Here is a 24,250-nt window from a genome sequence, read left to right as displayed (position 1 = left end):
TTACAGAGTAAATGCACACACTACTGCAACCTTTCCCACTCTGATGGTGCCTTCCAGATGTGTTACACAACTGACATTACAGCCATCTTTAAATATCTGAGGGGATGTCATTAAGAAGATGAAGCAATCTTGTTTTCTGCTTATCCAGGGTGAGGGACACAAACCAAGAAATTCAAATTACAAGAAAAGAAATCCAACCTAAATATTACTAAATTCCTAACAGTAAATGCTGCTCAACAGTGGAATGGGGTCCCTTGGAGGATTCTCCATCGGTGGAGGTTTTTAAACAGAGGTTGGATGGACATCTCTCATGAGTATTTTAGCTATGTATAGTGGGTTGTGTTTGGATTAGATAGTCCTTTGTAAATAATTACAATAGTTTAAAAAGATTAAGAAAATATTACAATAAAAACAGACAATCTACACCATGTTAGAACAATTCAGATAATATAATCATAAAACATGTGGAGCCTGGATAAAATATGTTAGGGCCAAAGGCTTTAATTTAAAAAAAACCTGGTGAATGCAGACACACTGAAGCATGTGTGCATATTGTTGCCATTTAATAATATGGGGCATGATCATCCACATTCTTTGTATGCGCTCAGGTTCCCAGAACCAAATCCTTGCATATCCGAAGGATCCACTGTAGTTAAAAGACATCTTTTCCAATGTCTTCATGTCATTTGTGACTTATGGCAACCCTAAGGGCAACAATTCTCAGGATTTTGTAATATAAATCAAGTATTTAATATTTTGAATCAGATTTCTTAGAAATATATCAAAATATCATATTTCTCTCAACTCAAAAAAATTAAATTAAAAGTAAACCTCATAAAAACATGCTAGCTCATCCTACAGTAGTTGTTGCTGTGTGCTTTCACTGTTTCCAACTTATGGCAACTAAGCTTTTCCCACTATGAAAAGCTCCGAATCCTGATTCGAGCTATATGCCCCTAGTTCCCACTGGAAATTGATCCTGATCTTCATTTGATCAATTCCAGTGGAAATAAAGCGGAGCAAACGCAAAAAGCCCGGGCTTTTTTTGGTAGCAGTTATTTTGAGGTTCTTTTGAGAAGAATCGGTTCTGACACGATTCCTAACAGTGGGAACACCAGATCAGAATTGATTCTTTCTGAAGGGAGGGACAAATGGCAGAGGGGTGATGTTTTGACAGATCCACCTTCCCCCCCCCTTGCAGCGTTCCCTGTGTACTTGTTTTTTTAAAAAAATTAAATTGATAGAATATGTGATTGATAGAATATGCAATTGTTTCATTTTGTAATTACTTGCAAGACAAGTAGTTGCAAAATCAATCCATCAAAAATTATATATATATATATATATATATATATATATATATATATATATATATTAAAAAATATTGTCTTCCCCTTCATCCTCCGTCCTCCTGGTGCCTTCCTTCCTTCCCCGCTTGGCTTCCCCAGTGCCTGCCTGCTGTCCCCAGCCTTGGCTCTCTTCCCCCACCAGCTTGTGCTCCATCACCAGCTTCCCCTATCCCCAGCTTGAAGCAGCGCAAATGGGGACAAAAAAGAAAAAGAAAACCAATTCAAGTGGCAAAAAAAGATCCCTTTTATAGTGAAAGCGAGGGATCTTTGGAAATAGGTTACAAACACGGAGCGGATGTGAATCACAGCCTGTGCTATTCTGCCAGTGGGAGAGCCCTAAGATGAACTTATCACAGGGATTTCTTAGTAAGGTTTGTTCAGGGTGAGTTAGTCTTCCTCTGAGGCTGAGAAAGTGTGACTTGCCCAAGGTCACCCAGGGGGTTTTCTTGGGTGAGTGGGGATTCAAATCCTGGTCTTCAAAGTCACAGAACAACACTCAAACCACTACATCATGCTGGATCTCTATCCAATAGCTATAGACCCATAAAATAAATTACTCTATCCCACTTACACAGTCTGAGTTACTACTTTCAAACATGAGAAAACAAGAAAACTCATATTTGTTTCAATGCATGAATAAAAATAACAGTAGGAGTGTGGAACTGTAGAAGGTCTACACTTTGACTTTTGGATATCCAGCTCAATACCCACTACCATGTGTGTCCAATTTACTCCCTAGTGTTTTCTGAGCCTGCTGCCCTCTCTGCTTCCCAGTACATTGTTGATAAATCTAGAAATAACACAAAATGTAAAAAGGATGGGGAGAGGAAAGGACATCTTCGACAACACAAAATGTAAAAAGGATGGGGAGGGGAAAAGAAAAAGCAAGAAAACTAAGGGTTAGGGTATGTGAAGGTGAGATTCACCCACCCAACTACATTTCTCTAATGGCAGCACAATGGGTCTTTTTGATCCCACCACTGCCACCAATTATGTGAAGGTGATGAGCATTATCCTACCAATTCTTCACTGTGAGATTCAAACCTGGGACTCTCTTGGGTCTCCTGCACTATAACTCTCTTTAGATGCCAACACTCTGGGTCTCAAATTCCCCACCAACACCACCACTTGGCACCAACTATTCTTTGACAGCCGCTCATTCACTATCTAATGTGTCCCAAACCTAAAAGACTTTTCTCAATGTTGGTAGCGTTTTTGATGTGTTTCTGGAATCACTTCAAACAGCTGCTTGTTGAAACAAAGTAAGACATTTATTTGCAAATCAGGCTGAAAACGGTTTCTCTTTTAGTGGATGGTGTTCACAATGGATATGGTGTATAAATTCTTTATTAGTTACACAGTTCAATGGTTTCTTTAGCTTATCTTTGTAATTGGTTCATTACAGCTTTATATGTGCTCCCTTACAGAGTAAGTTCTTACAGAACCTTTATTAGACTTTTGTATCTTATAACCCTTCTGGTTACCTATGACTCCACTAGTCAGCAAACACTATGTCTCCTGCAGGACACTACAATAATATAATTAAGGACACTCTTCGTCCCTTTCTTGAGTACCTTTACAAGCTGCATAAATGCATTCCAAACCCTATGTTATGGGCTACCCATTTTATAGAAGCTTTAAGTAGGCCCAGAATGCTTCTACTAGCACAGTTAAGAAAGAGTGATGAAATAGGGGGCAGCATCAATGTTCTCCTGGGTCATTAAATATTAATTAAATATTTTAATAAATAAAGCAGGGTTGACTAAAGATTTTCCCCGCACAGTGATAGCAAAAGCAGTTTCCCAACTGGATTTGTGCCATCTTTAGTCACACACAGCTGGTGTTTTCTCACTAAAATACCCTGTTCAGAAACAAGCAATCTTGCTGTATTATGGCTGGCTTCTGTTAATCTGAATGGCTTCTGCTACAATACATTTTCTACAGTGAGACAGTGTTCACCAAAACATCTGAAACCAAGCAGTTGCCTTGGTACAAATGCAAGTCAGCCTGGAAAAAAATAAAGGGCTCCTGTTCTGGGGGGGGAGAACCAGCTCTTGCCATTTCAAAAGGATTAAAAAGACAGTCCTGTCAAAACTAAGACTGGCAATTAACAAAGAAGATAGTAGGGTAGAGCATATTGCCTTCAGGGAAAAAAGCAGGAAAGATGTAAAGATCTCACTACAGCCTTAAAAGATTGCACATTCTTGTTGCTAATTAACTAAGCTAGCTAGAACAACTTGGTAAATCAAAGGTTCTTACAGATCTAGTGACCCAGGACTCATCCATGGGCTCCATTTACTTAAAGCCAGACTTGACAGGCCCTGACATTTACATTGGTTACAGAATCAGAATTTTCTATCAAGTATAATTATTGCATCTATTATTTTATACACCATCTTACTCGGAACAGCTTTTGAATCTGAGGACTCAAACTACAGCAAATAGGTCTGTGTAGACTAAAGAAAGCCACCATCAAATAAAACTGGATACAAGCGCAATGAAGTATTATTTATTTATATCCCATCTTTCTCCCAAAATGGGAGCCAAGGTAGCTCAAAACAAGTTTAAAACAAGACAGACCTACATTCCTGATGATAAAAAAGTTAAAATACATTTAAGTAAGCTCTATCATATTCAAATACTATTAATTTTAAAAGTTTTAAATACCAATAAAGATAAAAAAATATAGCACACATACACCTCATTAAAAAGACCTTTCAGCAACCAATTCACCATCAAACACCTGTTTAAATAAAAAGGTCTTTACCTTCCAGCAAAAGAAAAGCAGAGAGAGTGCAACCCTGGCTTCTCTATGGAAGGGAATTCCATAACCTTGGACTTGCTTCTCTCACATGTGCTCACCAAATAGGAGAGGGCCTTCTTAGTGACTGTTTTGAGGCTCTGGGGCAGATCTAAATAGCAACCTTCAGTGCACAGATAAATTACATATTCACATGGTTACTGCACCACCATGGGGAGGGGTGGGAGAGAAGGAAAACTCACCAGTGTACTATTTTTGCAAGCTCCTTGCATTTCTGGTTGAATACACAGATATCTACCCAAGAATAAAAGAAAACATTGTCTAGACATGACTTACAAAACCATTGGGCCAAACATCTATAAAACAAGTGAAGATCATTAACGCTGCAGCTACACTGCAGTACTAATGGCACCACTTCAACTGTCAAAGCTCTGTGTTATGGAATTCTGGAAATTGCAGTTGGTCAGAGTACCACAGCTTTGCCAACTACAATTCCCAAAAATCCACACACCCCAAACTGTAGTTCTTTCACACCAAAGCAGTGGCCCTTGGCCCCCATCAGAGCTGCCATGTCCTGGGTTTTGTCTCAGATTCATAGGAAGCTTCAGCCACACTCCTTTTCCAAGTCCTTTTTAATATTTGTCCCCAATCTTACACAGAAGATCCATTAATAGCTTACAACAAATATAATATTCCTATTTCATAAGGCAACATCATATTGCAAAAAACAATATATTTTTGCAATGTGGAGTCGAAATATATTTTTGCCTTTCAGTGTCTTGACTTTATTATGTCACCAAGATGTTCTAATTTTAAAGAAATTGACATAGGCGGGTTATAGACCGCCATTTTAAAAAAGGGGCGTCTCTTCTAGACGCCCCTGGGTCTAATACGGACTCTGTCCGTACAATATGGCGCCGGCCGTTCCACACGGCCGGCGCCATCTTTATGTATCGGACGCTGTGCGTCCAAACGTGTCGCGGCGCTAACGATGTCGCGAGTGCGCCAGCGGCGCCTCGCGACATCATTAGGGCGCCGCAGAAAGAAGCTCCATTTTGGAGCTTCTTTTTTGCTCCGTAAGGGAGCCGCGCGGTGTGGCTGCGACGGCTCCCTTACGGAGCAAACGGCGGCGGCGGCAGACCACCTCAAAGCGGCGGTCTATAACCCGCCATAGTAATGGCTTGCCATCCTCTCATTTCCTTCCATTAATAGAAGAAACTTATATTAATGAAAAGATGTGTGCACGTGCATAAAAACTAGGCTCCAAGCTTCTAAAAACGGTATACTTTCAGAATATTTCATATACACAATCTCAGGAATTCTGAGCAAAAGCCCTGCAAAGCCCATATGACATGGGACAGAAACTCAGAACAGTGACTTGCCTAGGTCCACTTAGTGAGATCAGATGTCAGGCAGGAATGTTGTCCAAGACATTTTGCTACCTAAGGGAACAACAAATAGCTCCCCCTATCAATACTAAGTACCATATGAAACTAGTTGGATCAGCAGCTAAATGTTGTATCAGCATTTGCCGCAGGGATGGATCTTCCATTGCACCCAACAATGGCAGGTAGACCCTGTGGCACACAGTTGGCCCTGAGACACACTAAGCTATTTTCTCAAACACCCTAGCACCCCTGTCTGTCCTCACTTCCATCAGCTATTGCTTAAGAATGTCATCCTATTCTGTCTAAAAGCAGGGTTGGTCCTGGCAGAAAACAAACTTTAAAGTGAAATTTTCCCAAGTAATTTTCCATGTTGTGTGCCTTCAAGTTGTTTCTGACTTATGGTGACCTTAATGCAGCCCTATCATGAGGTTTTCTGAGGCTGAGTGTGTGTGACTCACCCAAGGACACCTAGTGGGTTTCCATGGCTGAGCAGGGACTCAAACCCTGTCTCCAGAGTCTTGCTCCAGTGCTCAAACCACTACACCATACTGGCTCTCCATACTCCTAGCCATTCCACATACCTTACTTATCATGCAAACATAATGCCACCACTGGGTATTTGGGAAGCCTAGCATGACCACATGTTCTCAGAAACACTGTTTTGTGAAGGTAAAAATAATGTGAAAAGAATGAGTACAGTTTTTTTTATTTTGAGGAACACATAAATGGAAGAACTACTACATACAAATACTGATAACCAAGATGGTTTCGGCAGGCCTTTCCTGAATGATAACCACCCAGAACCAATTCTATCCATCCTTCCTACTATATCTCCTTGTCATTCGCGGATTGTAAAATAATCTGGTAATGCTGTATTGTATTGTTATATATTTTAATCATGTTTTATGTTAATTTTATAGTTTGGGAGGGAGGCTTAGGTCAGGGTTTTGTGGGTTTTATTGTTTTCATATTGTGTATCATAAACTCTGTTGTTACCCACCTTGATCCCCAAATGGAAGAGGCGGGATATAAATAAATATTATTATTATTATTATTATTATTATTATTATTCATTGTTTGCATTCCATCTTTTGTGTTCTATTATGTCTCCACAATGAACCTAACTGTTTGCAATATCAAGCATTAATTATGGAACATTTTCTACATAGCATTTGAGAGCTTGCCAGGTGACTCCCATTAGTGTCAATCAGGCAATTAATTCTAGTGCAGTGATTTTAAATTTTTATGTCTGTATCAAACATTAATGCCACATCTGTTACTCTCAAGACGTGTTTCTCTCCCCTTTCACACTCACTCTCTGCAAAAACCTGATGGATTATCAACAAACTTGAACTTTTCACTGTAGTATTCAACCTAACAAATCAATGCTACACATTTTAATCTTGCTCTATTTGCTTCTCAATTTTATTCTTATTTGGTGTAATTATCAGCATATTCCAAATAAAATTGGTTGCATCACATGGAGTTTTGTGTTGTTTTCTTATATGCCACCAATAGATAATGTGGTCATTATTACACTGGATTACTTATTACACTGGATTACTGCTCTGTCATAAGAGAGCTAGCGTGACATAGTGGTTTGAGTGCTGGCTACAACTCTGAAGACCAAGGTTCAGTTCTCAGCTCATCCATGAAACCTATTGGGCAAGTCACATTCTCTCAGCCTCAGGGGAAGGCACAATGGCAGACCTCCTCTGAACAAATCTTGCCAATAAAACCCCAGGACAGCTTCACCTTAGGGTTGCCATAAGTCAGAAATGACTTGAGGGCACGCATCACACACACCTAGCCAGCATACTGTAGTGGTTTAGAGACAGAGCCATAAACAAAGAACTCCAAGTTCAAACTTCAAATCTGTAGCCTCTTTCATATACAGTCAAATGAAAGGGCAGTCAGACAAGAGTAATTGCAGTTGGCTCTTGTCTTGGTATCTATGCATGTTCACGGGTCCATGCACTTGGAAGTGTCTGCATTGCAGTTATGTTCTTGAGTAGGAGAGTGGGACCCCCAAATTCTGTCATTTGCCACCATCCACTAGTTACTTCTGGGAATTCAGTAACTCAGGCCCTCAACAGACTGGCAAAATAGGCAGAGTATGGGCATGGTGACTACATGTTGCCTGTCCCCATACCGGTGTCATACCAGCATCATGCCGTCCAACCAACTGCACGGCAGGTGGCATCATGCCACGTCTTTGGAGCAGCATGTAGACACGCTGCACCAAAGAGCCATGGAAAAGCCACAACAGCAGCGCCTGTGGCACCCTTTCCATAGCGGAAAAAGAAGCCACTTTTGCAGTTTCTTTTTGCATTGCGGACCTGCTGGGTTGGAGCATGGAATGCAGTAGCTGAGTCCCCAACCCAGCACTTCCAGGGGGAGCCCACCGCCACCTTTAATGGCGGTCTGCCGAGTCCCTCAGTGGGAAGATACTGAGTTTACTTTGCCCCTTTTCCACCCCTGACTTTGCAGAGTCTTTGCTTTCCCTTCCCATGAGATGAGAATCCTGTAAAATATGCAGTGGGTCATCCCCCTGTGCAACTATCTCAAGATAGCAAAATGCTCTCTTGTACCTTCCTTTAGGTGGTACTTAGGAATAAGTTACAAGAACAGTGTCCAATCCTATTCAGACAAGGCTAAAAAGAAACGTAAGTGCTAATGTAACTAATTAAACTTTACTGTTCTACTCGTGACACAGATGGTAGTCTGTAGTCCGGTGACACAGTGGTTAAATGCTGGTACTGCAGCCACTCACTCACAGCCACAAGGTTATGAGTTCAATTCCAGCCAGAGGCTCCAGGGTCAACTCAGCCTGGCATCCATCCGAAGTCACTAAAATTGGGGGCAATTAGCTTACACAATGTAAACCACTTAGAGAGTGCTTAAGTGCACTGATAAGTGGTATAGAAATGTACTTGCTATTGCTATTATCTTTAGGTGCTCCTGGGAAGCTGGGAGTCTGGACCTCCTTATTTTGCCTACACACTTCCATGCCACCAGCCTCTGAAGATTCCAGCCACAGCTGCAGGCAACGCATCAGGAATAAATTCTTCCAGAACGTGGCCACATAGCCCAGACAATTCACTGAAAACTACATAAGCAAACATTTTAAATTTGTCCCTGAAAGCAAATTGTCAAGATATCTATTAATAGTGAAGCAATTAATTACAGGGTCACTTACCGAATCATTTGCTGCCAGCGCAAGGGCAATATTTACTAAAAGAGAGAGAGCAAAGAGAGAAACCACATTAAGCAAAATGCCACTATAGTCAGTATCTCAAAAGTATAATCAACTTCAAGAAAAAAAAAGTTTTCGGAACAGCTGAGCAGCAACACAGAATCATCAGTGAGAAGGGAATCCAAACGTCATCTCCCCCAACCTCTTACAATATATGAAATCCACACATACATTAAAAATATATTACAGTGGTGCCTCGGGATACGAAATGACCGCGTTACGAAATTTCCGGGATACGAAAAAGTTGGATTGGAAAAAACTGTTCCGGGTTACGAAATATTTTTCGGGTTACGAAATTAATTTCGGCGCGAAATTCAAATGCTATAGGCTTCCAGCGCTAATGGAAAGCCTTTTCGGGTTGCGAAATGTATCGGGTTACGAACGGCGCCGCGGAACGAATTAATTTCGTAACCCGAGGCACCACTGTATTTTAAACTTTTCTGTATAGATGCACAGTATATCCCAATACACTATTATGATTACACCATGAGAAAATATGCAACTACACAATATAAATAACTTAACTAAAAAGTAGCTGTAAGCTTAATATTAAGATGATAAGCATCACAAAGATCAGTAACTAGGAGAATAAATTTGGTTGGGAAAGCAGAATATTTCAAAAAGCAGATGCCATTACAGAAAAATTCCCTTTTCTGGCTGTTGCCAGTTAGATGTCTTTAAAAGACTACACCCAGGGTGGAGCAATCTGTGGCTTGGGGGTAGGATGGTCAACTCATCTTCATTTCATGCAGGTGAGGAAAGCCCAGAAAGAGAAAAGGAAGCCAGAGAAAGAAGCTGAAATGGAAGACATGATGAAAGAGAAGCCAGTTCAATAGATCATTTGGTGAGTAATCTCCCCCAGATCCAGGCCTGAGCCAAACAGAGAGTATTAGAGAGAGAATGGAGGAGATGGCAAAGCTTGCAAAACAACTGTCAGGAAAGTCCCAGCCAGTATGATTTTGGCTATGCTGGGCTAGATTTGGAAAGATACAATTATAAAGTTGAAGAGCCATCCAGTCCAAAGGGCCATCCAGTCCAACAGTGCCACATAATACAGCATGGTGTGGTCATTTGGGTGTCGGACTACGAGCTTGGGAGACCAAGGTCAAAGCCCCACTCATTCATGGAAACCCATTGGGTGACCTTGGTTAAGGCACACAATCATAGGCGGGTTACAGAACGGCAGCCTCCGAGGCCCTGATCCGCCGCTTTCCAGGTCGCAGGGAAGCAGCAAAAGGCTGCTTCCCCGCAGCCTGGAAAGGGGTGTCCTTGGAGCTTCAAACCCCAAGGACACCCTGCAGCAGCGGGGAGGAGGAGAAAGGGGATGCTTGGCCCCTTTCTTGTCTGCGCCGCTGGCACAGCCGTCTGAAGGCTACACCAGCGACGCAAACTCCAAAAGGAGCTCTGTTTCAGAGCTCTTTCTTACGCCGCGTAAAGGGCGCTCTAAGCGCCCTCGCGCGGCGCAAGGACGTCACGTCTGCACCGCCTCGTTTGGAGGCAGTGCGGTCGTGACGTCATAATGGCGGCAGCTGTGTGGAACGGCCGCTGCCATTTTGTGCGCGCTCCGCGCGTGCTAGGGTTGGGAGCGTCCGGAAAGGACCCTCCTTTCTAACCCTAGCACGCACTTTTAGGCCCGTCTGTAACAGGCCTCAGTCTCAGAGGAAGGCAAGGGCAAATCCCCTCTGAACAAATTCTGCCAAGAAAACCCCATCATAAGTTTGCCTTAGGGCCCTGTGAGAAATGTCTTGAAGACACAAAACAGTTAGTTTGCCATGCTCTGGAAAGGAGACAGTGGAAAGAGAGCTGCTAAAAGGGAGGAAAAAGCCTCCACCACATTGGCCTGTCAGAACCAATTTTATTACCCCAAGAAATGAAGAGACTACCCACATTTTACCACAAATGCAGAGACCACAGATTAAAGTGGCCCTTTAGTATCTGCTAGAGTTCGGTTCCAGGAACTATATTATTTCTGCAGTGTGTTTTGGGCCATAGTTAAAACTCGGGTGTGATCCCAAGAAGTACTCTAGCAACAGCACTTTTTTGTCCCTTACTTCCCAATGCAGAAACTCTGCCCTCTGAAAAACGATACATGGGGACCGAGGGAACCTGTTACTTCCATGTCAGAAAATTGTCCAATTCCAACTGGGTTGCTTTGTACATATGAAAATACTTTTCTGGACATGCAAGAAACCTGTGGAACTAAACCTGCATTTATGAGATAAATACACAGAACATGAATACTTTTTTTCTGGTATTCAGAGACAGAGCCATGCCTGGATGGCGGCACAAAAGGGCGGTCTGTTTCGCCCCACAGTTACTCATAGTAAACCCTATGGCTGAGTGTGTGTGACATCCCCAAAGTCACCCAAAGGGTGTCCATGGCTAAGCTAGGACTCAAACTCTAGTCTCCAGAGCCATAGTCCGGTGCTCAAACCACTACGCCACGCTGGCTCTGTGGTATGTATACTATATAAAAACATACGGGAAAATTAAAACGATGGGTTAAAGCAATTTCGACACTTACCGGCAGTGGTGGATTTCCCCACGCCGCCTTTCCCAGAGGCCACAACCAGTACCTGCTTAACTCCTTCAATTGGCGTATGCTTTGGAAGTCCTCTCGCCATGATTTTGCTCCGCTTGTCTTTGAGGACAGCGTCCTTTGCATCCGATGACTGTGAAAGACACACAAAAGAAATTTAAGATGTTACTTGGGTTGCATCCGCATTGCTGAAATAATCCCACTTAACGCCACTTTAACCGCCATGGCTCAATGCTGTGGAATCCTGGGATTTGTAGTTTGCTGTGGCACCAGAGGAGGCTAAATGTCTCACAAAACTACAGCTCCCAGATTTCCACAGCATGGTGCCATGGAGACTAAAGTGGTGTCAAAAGGGATTATTCCTGCACTGCGAGTTCAGGCCTAATTAATTTTAATTAGTTATTTCTTTATCACTGATTCACTTAAAGGAAACTTGCAGAGTATTGTCATCTCAGGAAGTGTTTCTTTGCTTATTCAGTGCTGCTTCTTTAAACACAGCTGCTACTTCATCCTTCCTCAAACCATGCTATTTATGCAATGCTTATTTCAATTTTCCTTACATTTCAAGTTTAAAACATATCTATTTCCCTTTCTTTTTTAAGGCAAAGGACAAGTTTTGTCTTAAGGGGGGAAGAGGTCCAAAACACACCGCAGAAACAATCCGGTTTGGGACCACTTTATCTGCCCTGGTTCAGTGGTATTATCAGGGAATCCTGGGAACTGTAGTTTACTATGAAAAAACTACATTTCCCAGGATTCCCTGATAGCATTGAGGCAGGGCAGTTAAAGCAGTCTCAAACCTTTCACATACAAACACTGCCTTTGCGTGCATCCATATTAAAAGCCATGACAACACTGATAAACAAAGGTGCAACAACAAAACAACAACAACACAAAGCTTACCATTTTTTTCAAGTTTGGCGCCTTAGAATAATTTAGCAGCCTTAAAGGGAAGAGCTTGCCAGCCATGTATGTGTGTGTGTGTGTGTGTGTGTGTATTACTGTTGCTTGCAGCGTCTCTTGCAGCGAATGAGGCAACAAGCCTTGAAGGAGAAGGACCACCTTTCACATCGCAAAAAGAGTCCGGCTGCTAAGAGTTAAAACCATAGAATCCCAAAGCGGATAGAGCGGCAGCGGCGCTCGTTGAAGCCACAAACAAACCGGATGGAAACAAGCCGGAAGTACGCCTCTGTTGACGCTAGGGAGTCAGCCAGTGACGTCACGCAGGGCCCGAGAGTTCATAAATGACTTCCGGGGCGGAGGGTGGCAGTGTAGAGGTTCCGGTTCCGTGTGTGTCTAATATTATATATATATATGTGTGTGTGTATATATAAAAATCATATATGTATATATATATTATAGATAATTTTTATATATATATATATACACACACTATTATATACATATATAAATAAATATGAATTATTATTTATTTATGGTAAAATATATGTGTGATTTTATATATATATATATTATATAAAATTATTACATATATATAATATATATATATATATATATATATATACACACACACACACACACACACAAGATATTTGGGAGGAAGGTAGTGCCCTTGTGAGGGTTCTCCTTTGGCAGCAGCGCAGACCCTCGCCTGAAACAGTTTATACAGTAGTTGATAAAGAGGCAGAGGTGTTCTCACAAAAGGAGTGAGTGAGCCCTCAGGTGCATCTGCACTGTGGAAATAATGCAGTTCGCTACCACTTTAACTGCAGTGGCTCAACTCTACAGAATACTGGGATTTATTGTTTTGTGAGGCACCACCAGCAATCTTTGGCAGAGACCTTGTAAAGCTACAAATCCCAGGATTCCATGGGATATGTTTCATAAATATACATAAACATGTATATAAATCTATGAAAGCTTATGCTACAACAACTTAAGTACAGTTGGTCTCAAAGGTGCTATAAAGATGGAGATATATAGATGGAGCTGCAGCACTGAAAGTGGTGCCACAATGCAACTTTTCTACAGTGTAGAATTCAGTGGTCCCCAAACTGTACCTTTTAAGAGAGGTTATTTGGACTTTGGCTCCCAGAAGCCTCAGCCATGTTGGCAAATAGTCTGGGATTCTGGGAGCTGAGGTCCAAAATCCCTTAAAAAACACAGTTTGGGGACCACTGTGATGCATCCACAGAAACATATGTTCAAAACACACTGCAGAAATAATCCTGTCTGAGACAGCATTAACTGCTTCGGCTCAGTGCTAGGGAATCCGGGAAACTGTAGTTTTGTGAGGCATTTAGCCTTCTTTGTTCAGAGAACTCTGGGGCCATAACAAACTACATCTCCCAGAATTCCCTAGCATTGAGCCAGGGCAGTTAAAGTGTTCTCAAACGGGATTATTTCTGCAGTGTGTTTTGGACCATACTGTACAAAAGGTTATAGCACATGCTTTCGTAACTGCATCTGAAGATGTAGTCCAAGTCTATGAAAGGTTATGCTACAATTTCTTAAGTACGGTTAGTCTCAAAGGTACTATAAAAATCGCTTTGTAAACTGAAATTGTCATGCTTTGTCCATATCATGAGAAGACATCACGTTACCCACTCAAACACCTTACAGATGACATAATAGCTTAATATTATTGCATAGCTCTGGGTCCATGGAGGTCATTTTCAGGACAGGGCACAATACACCCTCCTTCAAGGTATCAGGCAACTCTCCTGACACAGTGGGGCATTGACCACCCCCTGGACCCACTGTATCAGTCCACTTCTACATATTAGCAGCCAAGATAAGCAAGGGTCAAATTCACCCCGATCCTGGTCCCAGTGACCCCCTGAGACCTGCCCCATCACCCCCTGCCTGTTCCCACACCCCGATCTGCCCACTCCTTCACCCTGCCACCTATCCCATCATCCTGCTCCTGCACCCCGATTTGCTCCCTTCCTTCACTCTGCCACCTTGCTCCTTCACCTTGATCCTGGCCCCAGTGACCCCCTGCAACCTGCCCCATCATCTCCTGACTGCTCCTGCACCCCGATCTGCTCCCCTCCTTCACCCTGCCATCTATGTCATAATCCCCTGCCTGCTCAGACCCCCACTGAGCATGCACAAGTGTGCTGATTCGAATAGTTGAATCCGCACTGGTGTGGTAATACAATTTGCACTCACTCCACTTCCCCCTCGATTCGAAAAGGCAACCGAGTAGGATAAAACATTGCGTTTTAACGTGAATTTGAATTTTTGGATGCGCAATCGCGTAGGTACTGAGCTGCACAGCCCCCCATGTGATAAGGGCCTAGGCTAGAGCATGTGTCACTCAAATTAGCCCAGCAAAGAAGCGACGGCCTCCCAACGTCTTTTATATCTATGGGCAGAACCACTGTATTTCATTCCTATATTTAGAGTCCAACATACATTTTATCTATAATACCAAATAAGGTATGGCCAAAAGGCAGAAAGCAATACCTCATACATAGACAGAAATATCTCAACCAGCTGTCTCTCACAGACATAGAATGGAATATTCTGTATCTAACACTTGATACCTCTTTGTTAGACAAAGAGAATCTTCTGGTCTCAGTTAAAGTTTCCTTGAGTATTAACAATCTAATCTTAAGGAATAAATCCCAAATTTGGATCTTCAATACAATAAATACAAATACCTGAAATTTACAACATTTAACGTAGGTGGAAGCTCATTTGCTGAGTTGCCTATGAGCTGAGCTGTGTTCTGCAGTCATGAAATCTTAGGTGACTACACAGGTAAATCAAAAAGAATCTCTGAGAAGATACAAGCAAGCAAGTTCATGACAAGAACCTTCAGTTTTCTATTGAGAAATGGGGGAGATCTGGCATCCTGCCTATTTCACTAGGTAACCATACTGTAGCTTCTTGGTTAGTTACTAAAACCAACCAACCACATATTTTCAGTCCATCCAGGATTTGCAGACAAGATCTAGCAAACCCCGGCCCTTTGCTTTCTTTCACACTTCCAATATCCTCTGCTTCCAGGCCATTTTTCCACAAATGTCCCATCAGCAATACCCACCCTCCTGTTAGGAGGCGAGGCTGAGAGTTCTGCTTCTTCTAAAAGATACAAGGCAAAGCAATGAGATCAGGGTGGCAACCCATCAGAAAAGCTGCAGCTCTCTCTCTCTCTGTGTGTATATATATTCTTGTGTAGTAGTCCAGGAGTCCTTTCACACTATTATAGCACTTTGGGGCTAAACAGACTGCCCCTTTCAGCGCTGAATCAGGGCCACGGCAACTACATGCCACAGCCCTGTTCTGCCCTTTAAGTGGCATAAAAAGGAGCCGCAAAAAGCGACTGACATAACACCAAAGTAACACTGTGACACTGCCTGCCATGTGGTGGAGTGCACAGTATCATACCAGCATGGGGGCAGAGTAAGGGTGTGCGTCGTGCTCCACCCGATGGCAACCTTTATGGCCGGTCTGTCAAGGCTGGCACAGATTCCAAATTAAGTGCTATCACTGCCTTCTATGGAATCTTGTGATCGACACGTCAAGAAGGAGTATTCAGAATTTTCCATTCTAGTGTTTCATTAGATTACAAACCCTGGGATTCCACAGAGTGCAGCTACAGTAATTAAATTGGAATCGTACTGTTATAATTGCATAATGTGAAAAGTTTCCATTCCATGGCAAAGATAGCTTCTCAGCCTAGTAGGTCACATTATCCATAATATCAGTACCTTGGCACACAGCATGAAAGCTCTAATACCAGTAGCCTAGCATACAGAACCTGTAAAACTTACCACTAAAAGCCACTGAAATGACTCTTGAAGTAAATATCACAGTAGGTTTGCAGCTGATCTTAATAAACATCCTAGCCCCCTGCAGAAGAGGAACAGTATGATTAAATGGGTGTTTTATTGCTAGCAGAGAAAAATATGACAGTACCTGTATCTTTATGCAAGAAAAATAGCTGAACTATTCTGAGTCAAGATGTTTGCCTTTTAGGTTTGTAAATGACAGAGACATCACGCCTGATATGTTATTCCGAAATGTAATTAAGTTTTGATTACCCCAATTTAACATGTGCCTTTATCTGTTCCATAATGGTCTGAAATAACAACGGTAATCTATTTTTAATATTGTAATGTATTTTTCTCTGTGTGCTCCAGAGATGCATAAAATTAGCCTTTCGCTTGCTGGCACTGCTCCCACACAGTAGGAATAGCTGTTTAACAATGTACCCTAATTCTTAAAATTGCAAGAAGAAAACAGTTGTGATTTGGGGAAATGCCAGCTTCGGCTACTGTCTGACCATGGTGCTTAAAACTTTATATCAAAAGGCACAGAATCTGCATGATGAGCATATTTATGGATATTTTATTTTGCATAACTGTCTGCTCCATAGTGTTAGTTCTCAGCCTCTGGGCCTCCAGAGTCTTTGCACATCAATTCCCAGAGTCCCTGAGCATTGGCGATAATGGCTGAGGCTACCATAAAACCTCTAGAGGACCAAAGGTGAGAACCATTGCCCTGTAGATACTGAGTGGGAATCGTATGGCCCTCCAGATGTTGTTGGATGCAACCTTCAGCAGTCCTAGCCAGCATACCCAGTTACTTGTTTTAGCTTTGTTGTTATATAAAAATTTATAAAGTATATTTATTCTTAAGAAAGTATGGCATCATGCCTTTTATGTAATTTACTCTCATTTTATCCTTCCTTATTCTAACCATGTTAATCCTTTATCCAGCCCGCTAAGTCCCATGGAGTTCAATGGCACATACTCCCAGCTATGTGGGTATAAGGTTGCAGCTTATACCCCACTTCTCCCAAGCCTAAAGTGGTGTTTCCCCCCACATACACAACATTGCTGCACATGTGCACTGGCTGTGGCAGGTGATTTTCTGCAAAAATCCCTCCCCCCAATTCTCCCAACAGAAAGGGCTCAGGGCGGGCAGTGCAGCAATATCACCAGCTTAACAATGCCAGCAAAAATGAACTGGAATTCTATCAAAGCGTGTTGATAACCCATGCTTTGGTGTTATATATATATATATATAAATCACAGCAAAAGCACAACTAGAAAAAACTATCTAAGGGCTTTCCATATTTCTTGGCCACATTAGCTATTGCTTGGTTTTCATCTCATATATATATATATATATATATATATACATATATATATGAACCAGGAAACTTCTTATCTGAATTGTGTGTGTGTGTTATTTGGTATATATTTATTTATTTCATATTTTTCTTGGCAAGATTTGTTCAGAGAAAGTTTGCCATTGCCTTCTCCTGAGACCAAGAGCATTTGATTTGACTGAGGTCACCTGGCAGGATGAAATTATAGGGGAGACTCCTTCTCCAAATGCTGTGTGTGTGTATATATGCATACATGCATATATATACATCTACATACATACACACCAGGAAGCTCCTCCCAGCAATGGGCTGTGTGGGTGGGTCTATAGGAACCAGGAAGTTCCTTCTCCTATAGGTGAAATTGTCTGTGTGCGATGCTTTTCTGTCTCTGGCCATTAGGGGGAAGAAGCAGGCAGTGCTGCCCTCCTTCTTCCAGGCTTAGAGGCCACAGGGCTGGCTGAAAGCAGGCTTCCCTTTGGCTGGGCATGGCTGAGTTGACCGGGGCCCCCGGAGCCCGGACTGTTCTGCAGCAGTGTCTGCAAGCAAGGCTGCAAGTGAAACCTCCCGACCAGGGCTCCCAAGCCCAATGGGTGGAGGTAACGTGTACTTTGTTCTTTTTTTTTGGGGGGGGGATGCATCTACACTGGAGAAAGAACCCGGTTTGGTACCGCTTTAGCTGCCCTGGCTCAAGGCTATGGAATTCTGGGAGTTGGAGTTTGTTGGATGCAGCCTAGGAGAAATATCCTTGGGAACCTCTCTTTTAGATCCCTTCCTACCTGCAGAGAGGTTTCCTGGCAGGCTGTGTCCTGCAAAGAAGGACAAGGCACTGCGAAATGTAGGAGATCCAATAAAAATGTTGGACATTAGAAAATAAAATCTCAAAACACTCATGTAGATATCCATCCCTGCTTCTTAGTCATGCCCAAGATGGCTTGGATCAGGAGAGGGACTTTATGGCTTCCCAGATGTTATGGCTCTGCCATTGTAGCTAATCACCATCATCATAGCCAAAGGTGAAAGATGAGGGCTGTTAGTCCTACCTAGGAGTAAATCCCATTGAACACAATGGTGTTTACTTCAGAGCATACATGTATAGTATTGCATGGCAAGAATATAAAGACAGCATACTGATTCACTTTACAGATATAGTATCATTTGAGAGAAAGTCAACAGAATCTAATGCCTTTTAGACCTTTGAATTTATTTGTTCAAAAAATGTCAGCTATATAAATACTCAGTTCTTTATGACTGAAAAAGTTGTTTTTTATGCGCATGGTATTTGCATCCCAGTGAAATATGTCACCTGAGTATTGCTATCTTTCTCTTTATCCCAAAGAGCTCTTCAAGAGATTCCTCATCCGATTAAAGAAATCTCATGGCCTTTTAAGATGACATTTGGCTTCAGCATGCCAGATGCTGGAAATAAATTGCTTTTTATCATACAAACCTATCCATTGCAGTCTGGCTTCCCAAAATCTAAATGTAAAAAAATTAATTGATTGGACTGGATTTGATTTAGAGTTAATTAATTTAGTTAATGTAATGCTTTACCGTTTTGACCATTAATGCTTCAGTCTTTTGCCTATTTATCTGGGAACAAGTCTCATTGAACTCACTGGGGTTTTCAGCTAAGGAGTTTATCACACATAAGGCTAAGTGCCTAAATCCCAAAAGCAGGATCATTTTCACACACGAGGGGCACTGAGCATTGATGCAAAAATAAACCGCACAGAAAGTGGACAAAATCTGCCATTTTTTTACTTTCGGAGAATCCCAAAAGTAAAAAGTACTTTTTGTCCACTTTCTTGTGCAGTTTATTTTCATGTTAATACTCAATGCCCACGACATCATGTGAAAACGATCCCACTTTCACTTTGTGTATGCGTTAATAAACGACGTTGTGTTAAAACGATCCCGCTTTTGTGGGATTTCCCTGTTTTAAATCCCGTTTCTACACAGGAAAACCTCGTGAGATAAACTCCTAATTCTAAGGAGATATCTATGGAATTGTGCTCTTACAATTTCATATACAGAATTAAGGAATCTATTTAATTACAGCAAAATACTCTGCGCAAGTGTATGGATGCATAAATATATCCTTGTTGTTTTATACAGATCCAGCGAGGACTTATCATCTATGTATGTTTCTTCAAAGGGGCCACTGAAGAAATTATTCCTAAAATGGGTAGGTTTTCCCCTCCCAAAGATATAATATTCCAAAGCAGGTAGCACTAAAACAGCAATGAAACGAACAGCACTAAAAATATGAAAGCAACTGTAATGTCATTACTGAACCTAACATATAAGAAGAAGTCATGTAATGAGTTTTTGCATTTAAATAATGAAATCAGCTCTCTGGGGGAGGCTAGTCTGAGCAACTATTTCATTCTGAATTGTGCTGTATAAAAGTCCAATGTGCGTTTTTTAATTAACTGGCTCTTACTGAGGCAGCAGTTAATTAGTTTGCTGAGGCACAGTGGGTTATTAATATACTACCATATTTAGCTTTATAACTAGGGCTCTATTGATATAGTAACTGTATTGATAGGGTTGGTTTTTGTTGTTCTTAGTTTTTGCTCTTTTTTAAAACTTCGATGCATTTATGGATTTTTTAAAAAATTAAATTGTTCTGTGACATATATTTGGTATCAGGCCCTCCCCTCCGTATATTTCTGGCCAGTTTTGTTCCTCTCAAAAACAAGCAACACTGGTATAGGGAACCGCATCTGATTTCCCCAAAACTCACAGCAGAAATAATCCAGTTTGAAACCGCTGGCTCAAGGCTAGGGAATTCTGGAAACTGTAGTTTTGTGAGACAGCCTTTTCTATCAGAGAGCTCTGGGACCACAATAAACTGCAATTCCCAGGATTCACTACCAGTAAGCCAAGGCAGTTAAAACAGTCTCAAACTGGGTTATTTCTGCAGTGTGTTTTTGGACCACAGTGACAGAAGAAACCAGATTGTAGCAAGCACTGCGTCGTGCACAGAAGGGACTTCTCAAGCAGGGTGGGGAAAATAGACTTTTCAAATATTGTTGGATTCTAGTTCCCATTAGCCTCTGCCACCTTGGCCAGTAGTGATAGATATCTGTGTTATAAGATCTTTTGTAAAACGTACCCCTTGTTGCCAGTTAATAAAGTTGTTATTTTAATAGGAAAGGGCTGGTTCAAGTTTTATTGTTTTAAAAATGTCTTACCCACTTGTATTTTGGCTGAAGTGAAGTGTGTGTGTGTGTGTGTATGTGTGTGTGTGTGTGTGTATAAAAACCTATGAAACGAGGATGGCCCAAGTTATCTTTCTGCCCAATGCAAAAAACAAGGTGGCAACCCTACCATTTCATGTACAGGAACCAACTGTTTTTCCCAGGCATCTGTTTTTTCTCCAGCATAGGCAATAGGATGACATCTTCCATCACATAATATCACATTCAGTTTAAATGACTGACTGTGCCACCCACAACTCTTTCCTGAAAATGTTTTTCCATCGCCTGGCATCTACTGCCTGAGGCAGCAGCCTCACTTTACTTAATGAGTTGGCTCCGCTAGGAGGGTGAAAGAGTGAAAGTCCTCCCTGTTTTATTACTGCAGATTAACACAGGAGTATCATCATCATCTTCAAAACATTGCTCCAAAACACTTCTAGATTATGAAGAGGACATTTCCACCACATTTGAAGCCCCCCTAAAATAATGTGCAAAAATTTTCAAAAATGTTTTTTGCCCCCCAAACCCTCTAGTGGGCACAGGGGGGCATTTCCACTATGTTTTGGACCCACCCTGAGCCGATTTAGCAAAGAGAAGGATTTTTTGAAACAGGAAGTAAACAGGAGTGACTTCTGCACCATTACACCTTGATTCTAGCAATTGATAAATGGTCCTTCTCTATATTGCTCTGGCCCCCGAAGTAGAGAGCAGCAGCCAGCATTTGTTGGACGTAATACACTTCCACTTTTCCTTGAGTGTCCTGTTTTTTTAGATTGTAAGGGCAGGGAATTGTCATATTAACAATTTGTAAGCTGCTCTGGGTGCCTTTTTGGCTCAAGGGAAGGGTTTAAATGCGCTAAATAAATAAATATAATTTTTTTTAAAAAAGGCTTCTTTTGGATCTCAAATAGGCCTCTAAATTATACAGATGGTAACTTCTATCATGGCCAGCCATTACACTTTTGACAAAAATAATAGCAAGGGTAGCTTCAGACAGATAAAATTCTCTATGTATAAATAAAAAAAAAATTATTGGATTACAGTTCCCATGGTCACTGGCCATTACTGTTTAGGAGATTCTGAGAGTTATAGTTCAAAAGAGTAACTTTCTCAAGGTCTAGTGTAAATAAATGTCTCATACAAAGTGTCCTCAGTTTGGCAGTTGTGTATACTCTGCTTGTTGTCTAGACGTTGCTTCTGAAATATTATTGAAAATGCTTTGAAATAGATAGGCAAATTGTACAACCTCTTGCTGGACCTTGGAATTCATTCATCTATTTCTGAATAGAATATTAATGTTCTAGAGAGCCAGCATAGTGGTTTGAATGTAGGATTAGGACTCTGTAGATTGTAGATTCTCCGATTGGCCCTGGAAGCCTACTGGGTGACTTTGGGCAATTCACACCCTCTCAGCCCCAGAAAATCCCGTAATAGTCAGAAACAACTTGAAGGCACACAACAACAATTAATGTTCTAACAAGATGGTTTCATACACAGTGGATTCCTTTTAAGGTCAAAGCGATAACATAAGAAGCATTCTTAAGAAAAAAATGAATGAATGTTAGCATAAGACTTTCACAGTCAGTCAGCTGCAAAATACTTATTTAAGAAAGTTATTTAAGTGAATGAAAACACTTTCTCACCACTGCTTGGTGTATTTAAGTTACTTCTTTGAAGTGACTATAGCACGTAATGAAGTTAACAGTTTGTGTATCTATTTAGAAAACAGTAAAAACCAGCAAAAAATCTTGCAGTGCCTTCAAGTCCAAAAATGAGTTTTAACGGACTAGAATCCACTGGTAGTCTTAGTATTAGCACAATAATTTGTTGTAACATCTGCTGAATTTTGATGTTTTAGAAAAATAAGTGTCTCAGGTAGCCAGTAGAGGGAGCTGATGTACAGGTAAATAAATGTGCAGTATATTCCCCCCCCCCCCCCCCTTTGAACTAAGAACCTGGACTGGTCATTGAAATTGAAATATTCTCTCTGTCTGGTTGTATCTGTCTGTCACAATGTATGTACTGTGAGACATTCCTATAATATTAACAATTGGTGTCCGAGTTTTCCTATTTTTATTTTCCTTCATTGCCTATTTTTCTTTTGTATATTATTATTATTATTAACCTTTATTTATAAAGCGCTGTAAATTTACACAGTAGAGTGTTTTTTAGGCTTTATGCCTTTCAAGGTGGCTCCTCCTCATCTTATTATTATTATCATCATTATTATCATCATCATCTACTGTAAGCTGCTCTTAGAGACTTTCTGGCCAAGTAGAAGGATAAAAATCTTTTAAATAAATAAATGGATTTAAGATGCTGCCTAGCTAATACAGTACATAACTCTGTTAAAGCCTACTAATTACATTTTTTTCCTCTGTTTTTGCAGTCCATACACTCTTGAATGTGAAGTTAAGTGAAACTGAAGGTGGCAAATATGTTTCTATTTTGAATTTACCAGGAGACATATTAATAATACCTCAGGCCACACTGGGTGGCAAACTAAAGGGAAGAAGCATGCAGTATCATTCCAATATTGAAAAGGACATTGGGCTGGATCTCTATACCCAGTTTGTGGCTCAGTGTGAAAGAGAACTAGCAGCAAATACCAAATGTTTTGAGGCTGGTGTTGTTCTCAGACATGGCACATATGGAAACCGTCAAGTGTTGAAAGTGGATACAAATGGACCTTTCACTCATATGATTGAGTTTTAAAAATTTTACCAAGGACATTCTGACAAATACTGCACTATTGTGCTGATAGGTAGCAGTATACTTAATTTAATTCTAATGTTTCAGAGCAATGAAAAGACTTCAGTAAATGAATGCCCAGCTAAATAAATTTAACTACTTCATGATAACTACTCTCAAATTGTCTTTTTCATTTATGTAGTCAGTCATATAGTTCTTGGCCTATGATCAATGGAGACCCACTGGCAGATGGCTAATCTTTGTTGCCAAACTACTAACCTCAGCATTTTGTCCTTCCTGGTCAGTCCCTAATTTCCATCATGACTACATAATCTTCCATGTCATTATGATCTCTGCTTGGTATCCATATTGTCATAAAATCACTTTAAATGTCAAATATTAACCTTCTAATAGTGTCAAATAACACAACTGTGGAAAATCCAGAACTGACATGTATAACTTTAGTGATTACTCGTTCTGATATGTTATGAAATATGTTTCTGATGTTATGGAAGTAAGTTACAAATGCAAAGTTAAGCAATATTCAGAAACATTTCCAGCAATTGGGTGTTTTACATCTTAACTACCGTATTTTCCGGTGTATAAGACGACCGGGCGTATAAGACGACCCCCAACTTTTACAATAAAAATCTAGAGTTTAGCCCATATTCACTATATAAGGCTACCCTCCTCCTGAGTAGCGCGGCAGCCGGCCATGCACGCGCGCGCCGGCTTCAAGGGGCCTCCGAAGGTCCCTTAGAAGCCGGCACAAGGCTGCCGGCTTCCCAGGCCTCCAGAGGCCTGAGAGGCCAGTGGCCCAGGAGCGCATGCGCCAGCTTCTGAAGGGCCTCCGAAGGCCCCTTAGAAGCCGGCGCGAGGCTGCCGGCTTCCCAGGCCTCTGGAGGCCTGAGAGGCCGGCGGCCCAGGAGCGCGCGCGCCAGCTTCCCAAGCCTCTGGAGAGGCCGGCGGTCCTGG

At 41.4% G+C, this 24,250-nt stretch overlaps 2 protein-coding genes across 4 annotated transcripts in view; one reads left to right on the top strand and one right to left on the bottom strand.

Moving 5' to 3' along the window:
- The window catches only part of NUBPL (NUBP iron-sulfur cluster assembly factor, mitochondrial), an 86,003-nt gene extending 73,545 nt beyond the window's left edge, over nucleotides 1-12,458 (bottom strand). For 2 of the 3 annotated variants that reach the window (XM_089523547.1, XM_089523549.1), the window contains exons 1-3: nucleotides 12,197-12,458; nucleotides 11,279-11,426; nucleotides 8,698-8,732 (exon numbers count right to left, since the gene is read on the bottom strand). In XM_089523547.1, coding sequence (XP_089379673.1) covers nucleotides 8,698-8,732; nucleotides 11,279-11,426; nucleotides 12,197-12,262 — 249 coding nt within the window. In that variant the 5' untranslated portion in view covers nucleotides 12,263-12,458. Of the gene's footprint in view, nucleotides 1-8,697; nucleotides 8,733-11,278; nucleotides 11,427-11,853; nucleotides 11,926-12,196 lie in introns of those variants that run through there. The other variant, XM_089523548.1, reaches the window with a different exon arrangement.
- A 5,354-nt stretch (nucleotides 12,459-17,812) lies between these two features.
- Nucleotides 17,813-23,445, top strand: DTD2 (D-aminoacyl-tRNA deacylase 2). Its single transcript, XM_089523550.1, has 3 exons — nucleotides 17,813-17,977; nucleotides 19,497-19,566; nucleotides 22,974-23,445. Exons 1-3 carry the CDS (start codon nucleotides 17,867-17,869, stop codon nucleotides 23,297-23,299), a joined length of 507 nt encoding a protein of 168 aa, XP_089379676.1. The 5' UTR covers nucleotides 17,813-17,866; the 3' UTR covers nucleotides 23,300-23,445.
- Nucleotides 23,446-24,250: the final 805 nt, after the last annotated feature.

Source organism: Sceloporus occidentalis, unplaced genomic scaffold (assembly GCF_023333645.1).
Source record: "Sceloporus occidentalis isolate IW3139 unplaced genomic scaffold, rSceOcc1.0.p SCAF_4, whole genome shotgun sequence".
NCBI lineage: Eukaryota > Metazoa > Chordata > Lepidosauria > Squamata > Phrynosomatidae > Sceloporus > Sceloporus occidentalis.
Note: the sequence above shows the minus strand (reverse complement) of the source record. Positions and strands in the feature narration are given on the sequence as shown.